General features: G+C 32.2%; 1 protein-coding gene across 1 annotated transcript; it reads left to right on the forward strand.

Annotated features, from left to right (window-relative positions):
• The first annotated feature begins 257 nt into the window (after positions 1–257).
• Positions 258–4,091, forward strand: LOC120251349. Its single transcript, XM_039259888.1, has 5 exons — positions 258–296; positions 473–551; positions 2,209–2,256; positions 3,664–3,852; positions 3,940–4,091. The coding sequence occupies exons 1-5, from the start codon at positions 258–260 to the stop codon at positions 4,089–4,091; spliced, it is 507 nt and encodes a 168-aa protein (XP_039115822.1).
• Positions 4,092–6,918: the final 2,827 nt, after the last annotated feature.

Consider the following 6,918-nt stretch of genomic DNA (forward strand, 5'->3'; position numbering starts at 1 on the left):
ATCAAATAACTGAATAATCCATATAATTCAAAAAATATAATTAATCAGAAAATAATATATATATATATATATTCAGCAATTCAAAGAAATATAAATAATCATAAATTAAATAAATAAGCTAACTCAAAAAATGTATCAGCAATCCGCATATTCCTATAATTTAACCCTTAAAAAATGAATAAATAAATAACGAAATGTGTTGAGGGGCTGTTTGTTTGCAAGGCTTGGATTGGGAATGGATTGGGAATAGATTGGGAATGGGTCCAATGCTTTGTTTGGTTGGCAGGCTTGGGAATGTGGGAGGAATCTATGAGGAATGAGATGAGGGGAGAGGGTTGATTGGCATTCAGCCCAATTGTGTGAGGAATGCCCAATCCGGATGAACAAATGTCCATTTTACCCTTGCCTTTTAAAGTTTTTCCACTCAACTTTTGTCATTCTCCTTTCCTCTTCCTCTGCGTCCCAGTGAGAGAAAGTTGCGGAGAAACCACCACCGCCCGCTCTTGTCGGTTTGTGTGAGAAATCCATTCGACAGCCTTGCGATCTTCAAGGTTTGCATTTTTCTACACTTGAAATGTTAGTATTTGCACTTTTTCTTTGATGGACACTTGGTTAGTATCTTCAAGCTTGTCATGTTTGTTTCTCCTTATTTGGATCTTCAACATTCCAGATTTCTTCTTTTTTTGTCCTTGTTCTTCTTCATGTTCTTTATTTCTTCTTTCTTATCTTCTGAAATTTTTTCATGTTCTTTAATATGTAAAATAACTCATATTTCTCCTTGTACATTCTAGATGTTTACTTATGAGCACTATGAAGAAATACAAAATTGCACGACAATATATTACAAAAGCCTCTGAAGAGGATCGAGGAATTACTTTTTTTTCTTGGTGATTGTATAGATGATTTTTATCCAAAAACAAAAAATCAAAAACAACAAATTTTTGAAAATCATCAACACAACTATTGATTACAATACACACACAAACTATTTAAGTTCATGTATTGTTTTGTAGATAGCATGCGTGGTTAGTGCATTCTTTGATTTTTTTTTCCTTCTTATTTTTTGCAATATCAATTACTTATTATGGATTACACACTTGTTGTGCGTTCATGACAACCTGGGTGAAGTATTTCTTGGAGCTGTGATGTTTATTGCTGCAATTGATGAGAATTGGATTGTGAGCAGAGGTGTTAGATTATGCGTCACGGATGAGGGGTTTGTGGTAGGATAGAGTATGTAGGTTGTCCTTTGAGTTGGTGTAAATTGAGCTCGTTAAAAGAACTTCGAATATTTCTAGTACCGGAGAATCGGGACTAAAAATTGTTAATATGCCTCTTTAGCTTTGAACTACAGATAATACCTTATTACAATTTAAATCTGCTTTTAGATCTCTTAACACTATTTGCAAGGTGAAATTATATTTGAATCTCATTTGAAAAACTAAGATCCCTTGACAGTGGATACTATAGACTTTCTTGAATATCATGCTTTCGGACAGGGCTTGTTACACGGTGTTTCTTGATTATTTATTATATGATGGTTTTGTACATTAATATTTAATTATTTATGCATGATCTCATCCGATGGCATGCGGATGAATGGCGACTGTTGCCTTACGAGATTACTCTCAAAGAAAAATAAAGCACCACTCACTTTCCAAATAAATGTTGCATTGATCACTTGAGTTACATGCCAAAACAAAAACGCACACACTCACTTTCTAAAATAAATGTCGAATTGATCACACATATAATTTAGTTAAGAATGAAAATAAAAACTTATTTGAAAAAAACTTAGTTACAATTTATTATTATTATGACACATTTCACATTTAGTTTATTATGTCTTAATCATCAATATGAATGACTATATCCATTATTATCATGCTCTCCACTGGATATTTGAAATGGTTTTTTTTATACATATAAGATAATAGTTTCATCTTATATACTCAAATGAACCATTTGTTGGAGAATAATTATTCTTGAATATAACAAAAAGCTAACTTATGCTTCATCAAATCAATTAAATATAAACATCCAAACCTTAAATCAATTAAATATAAACACCCAAACCTCAAATGAAATAATCACATGATATATAAACCTTTATCATTCTTCCATGTGTTCATGTTTGAATATATATTTGTTGCCATGTTAGTTTATATATATGAAGTGTGTGGCATTCATTGGAGTTTATATATGTAGGGTGTTGCGAAGTGGTGATTGTGGAAGTGGGAGCTCAAGTGGCCACAGGTATGTAATTGAAATCCCTCTCATGTTTCACATATATATGTGTGATGTGCTTGACATATATGTATTTGTGAATTTATTGTTAGCTTTGTTCAGTATGGAGTTTTTGAGCATTTCTGTGCAAATTGTACTTTTTTTTTTTACACATCTTAGGTTTCTACTACTTAGTGGATGCTGGATATGCAAATTGCCCTGGTTTTCTTGCTCCTTTTCGAGGGCAACGTTATCACTTAAGTACTTGGGACGATGGACATCAACCACGCACACCTCAAGAATTTTTCAATATGAAACATGCAAGTGCGAGAAATGTGATCGAGAGGGCATTCGGTCTTCTAAAAAATCGGTGGAAAATTTTATCTAGTCCAAGTTTCTATAGCATAATCAGTCAACGACGTATCATCAACGCGTGTTGCTTGTTACATAATTTTATTAGGATGGAGATGGCAGAAGACCCCGCCGAAGATGAAATTGATAACCTAAACATAGAGGAACAAGAAGAAGATGATATGGAAAATATCACAGCTGTTGAACCAACTGAGGAGTGGACACAATTTAGACTTGATATGGCTACTGATATGTATAACACTTGGCGTTTAGGTTGACATATGATGTTTCATATTTTCTAGTTAGTATATTTTGCGAGGTTGTACTCATTGTGGATTTTGGCAACTTGTATCATGAAATATATTTGGTTGGTACTTCGAAATTATGTCATTTGTGTTTTGTGTGACATGTGTCATGAAATATATTTCACTTGCTCAACATGTGCTTTTGTTATGAAATATATTTCTTCATATTCTCTGGTTATTATATTTTGTGAGATTGTACTCATTGTGGATTTTGGCAACATGTATCATGAAATATATTTGGTTGGTACATCATAATTATGCCATTTGTGTTTTGTGCTTTTTTTTTCCTAGTATGGATTCACAATCACAATCAAGGGGCAGGGGACAAAACAAGCATTTCTGGACTATGGATGAGGATAGAGCACTTATTGACTCATTAATTGAGTTATCTACAAATCCTTATTGGAGGGCAGAAAATGGGTTCAAAAATGGGTACCAAATTCAATTGGAACGAATGATGAAGGAGAAGATTCCCCAAACAACACTGAAGGCCGTCCCCAATATTGAGTCTCGAGTTAAATTATTTAGGAACAAAACCACTGCAATTGCCGACATACTAAAAATAAGTGGTTTTGTTTGGAATCATGAAAGGTGCACTATTGAATGTGAAAAAAGTGCATATGATGAGTACGTTAGGGTATGTACAAACAGTTATTTGGTAAATTTATGTTGTTATTATATATGTTGTTTGTATTACTAATTCTACTTTTCATTGCAATGTAGTCTCACAAAGAAGCTGCAGGGCTTTATGGAAAATCGTTTCCATTTTTCAACGACCTAGTACAAGTATTTGCAAAAGATAGAGCACAAGGCACTGCAGGAGGAGATATTGGCGATGATGCAGAGCATTATCAGCATGAGAACATTAATTTGAATGATGACATGGCTTTCTTTGAAATGGCCACCGATGATTTTGTTATGTCAACAGAAGAACCCATTCCTACTCAGTCTCCTATGGTATCTGATGCCGGTACATCAAAAACGCGTCGTAAGAGGAAAATGCCAACAACGGACCAATCATTTGATAAACTAAATGACAATTTGAATAATTTTGCAGAAATGGTTGGTCCAGGATTTCAGGCGCTCGCTGATTCTACAGCTCGAGAAGAAGCTCGTGAAGCAGCTCGTGAAGCTCGTGAAGCAGCCCGCATAGAGGCCGAGAAAGTTGTCTTGCAGAGCGTGATGAAAAAGATAACATTGTTAGGGTGAAATTATATTTGAAAATTGATGGGTTGATCGGACGATGAGGCAATGTTCATCTTGCAAGAATTGCCTAACAATGAAACGCAAATGAAAATCTTTTTCAACTTACTGGACAGCAGGAAACTACGCTTTGTCGCATGATTTCTAGCGAGATCGCTCATTTTCCCCACATGGTATCAATATTCATATTAAGTTCTCTCACGATGTTTGTTTGATAAGTTGATGAAGACCGATTGATTGAATGTTGTTTGGCCAAAGTTAATAGAGGAAACCCCGATCGCGAGTTGAAGAAGTGATCGAGGCCACAAGTGCAAGATTCGACCTTATTTAGCATCTCCATGCAAATTAAACTTTTTAATAGTGTTGAATATGTCTCCAATTTGCTTCCTTAGTTTGTTTATTTATTTATGCCAAGAAAATTGTTTGAAGACACTACTATCATTCTCACTTTGAACTTGGATGCTTATTCTTTTAGTGTATGTTTGTTTGTTTAGGTTGCAATTCCTTGTTTGTTCTTGTTCTTTGGTTGAAACTTTTTTCGCATTTTGTCCAGGAAAAACAATATCTATATATATAGGAAAGATGTTGACAACATTATAAACAATTAATAATGATAACATATTACAAATAAATTTATACTATAAAAATACAACAACAACAATAACAATAAATTAAATTAATTCTGAAATAATAAAAATAAAATGATAACATTGTAACAAAACAACAATATTAATAATGAAGGTTGATTGTAAAATTAATTATAAAAATTAATTATAAAAAATAATCATGACAATAATGACAATATTTTACAAATAAAATAATATTATTGGCAATGTATTTATTTATTTGATATTTACTCTATAAGGGCATAAAAGACATTTTTCATATATTTTTCCTATTTACTTTTCTCATTCCCAATGAATTACTCTCCCATACCTTCCAACCAAACACAGTTTTCCTTCCATTCCTAATCCATTCCCCCTTATTCTCATTCCTATCTCATTCCTATCTCATTCCTCCTCAACTCCATTCCTTGCAAACAAACAGCCCCTGAGTTATTATAAAATCCTTAAATAAGCAAAATATCATAAATCAAATAAATATAACAAAATTCTAAAAGCAATGATCAACATAGCCACAAAAGTCAGAACCTAAACCTTTAAATAGTATATGAATGGTTTTTAACGATAGAAACCTAAATTAATTAAATAATTATGTAGACCATTATCGAAAATCGAAATTTGTATATACATATATATATATATATATATATATATATATATATATATATATATATACAGATTTATATGTTATTTACTTACCTGGAGAAAACCTCGAGCTTTAGAATCCACTCGGACACTAAAATCAGAATTTGAACAAAGGCCCTAAAACATGAACATTACATTTTACTTAGATTCCAAAGCTTAATTATAAGACAACCATCGGCTAACAAACATCAAGGTTTTTAAGGCACTAAAAAAACAAATACATAGCCAAAAGGACACCACTACAAATATAGAATGGCCAGTAGCCGCCAACAATTCAGTCAACTATTTATAACAGGGTCGTACAATGAACTAACTTTTTACAATAAAAAAAGCAAAAACCTTAAAACAACCAATAATATATATATATATATATATATATATATATATATATATATATATATATATATATATATATATATATATATATAAATGAAAACACATAGCTTCAAAATAAACATGTTGAGTATTTAATGCAAAGCCATGCTTATCCTTAAGCTAACAAAGAACCCTATTGGGCAACCTACACTTTTGAAAAATAAAAAGAAATATACAACCATTCAATTTCACTAGCAACCATCAAACATCATGCTTCTCTAATCAAACAGTAAGCATTTGATTGTGCTTGAATAGACAAAATAATAAATAAGAATTTGGTTTCCATTAAAAAGAAGATCAGAAAAACTCATTTCCTAACATTCCATTTCGCCCATTCTACCATCTTCACTAAATCTAAGCAAGATCTTCTTGAAAAATCTAGTTCATTGTATTTTTCATCATCCTTCAAATCAACTAGTATTGCAAAATCTATCAAACCCAAAACTTTTGAGCTTTCTAATTGAGAAGATTCAATATTGCATATGCTAACCAATCACTCGTAAAAGCAAGCTTAATCGAATTAGAAAAACAAGTATTACTTTAATTTCAGTATGCTCAACCTTGAATCCACAACAAAGAACCAAATCTAAATAGACAAACCCATTAATCTAAAAACATCAAACAATACAAGATCAAGATCTAGAAAAACAATAATGAAAATTCTACAACTTGGCCAAAGATCCAAGGAAGAGGGATGCTTACCTTTACAATAAAAGTGAAACAACCCTTGATAACGAGACCCTTCTCCCATCCTTGCCGACGACATCACACACAAAAAGGGAGAGAAAGATGAGGTAAGGTCTCACTTTTCCTAACGGCGATCTAAATCAAGTGTATTTAAGAGGTGGTCGGGGTTTCAAACCGAAGACATAAAATATAATAAGGTTTAAAAACATAACTGCTTAACATTAAAAATTAAAAAGGAATTTAATTCTTGGTGGGGCCCACAAAAATCATAAAATATCTAAATGGTCCACATGGTGGGTCTAATAGCCCACAAATATCACCTTATATGCATTCCAAAAATAAAAGAGACTCATTACCTGTTTTTGCAGATGATGGTTGATAATCAACTTTCCTTGAAAAATAAGCATCACATGGAAATCTTTAGATTGAAGAATCTTCTAGTTCTTTAACGAATGTCCACATGAATTCTCAAATATTTTCACATCATATAATTAATCTGGATG

Source organism: Dioscorea cayenensis, chromosome 20, assembly GCF_009730915.1.
Source record: "Dioscorea cayenensis subsp. rotundata cultivar TDr96_F1 chromosome 20, TDr96_F1_v2_PseudoChromosome.rev07_lg8_w22 25.fasta, whole genome shotgun sequence".
In the NCBI taxonomy this organism is placed as follows: domain Eukaryota; kingdom Viridiplantae; phylum Streptophyta; class Magnoliopsida; order Dioscoreales; family Dioscoreaceae; genus Dioscorea; species Dioscorea cayenensis.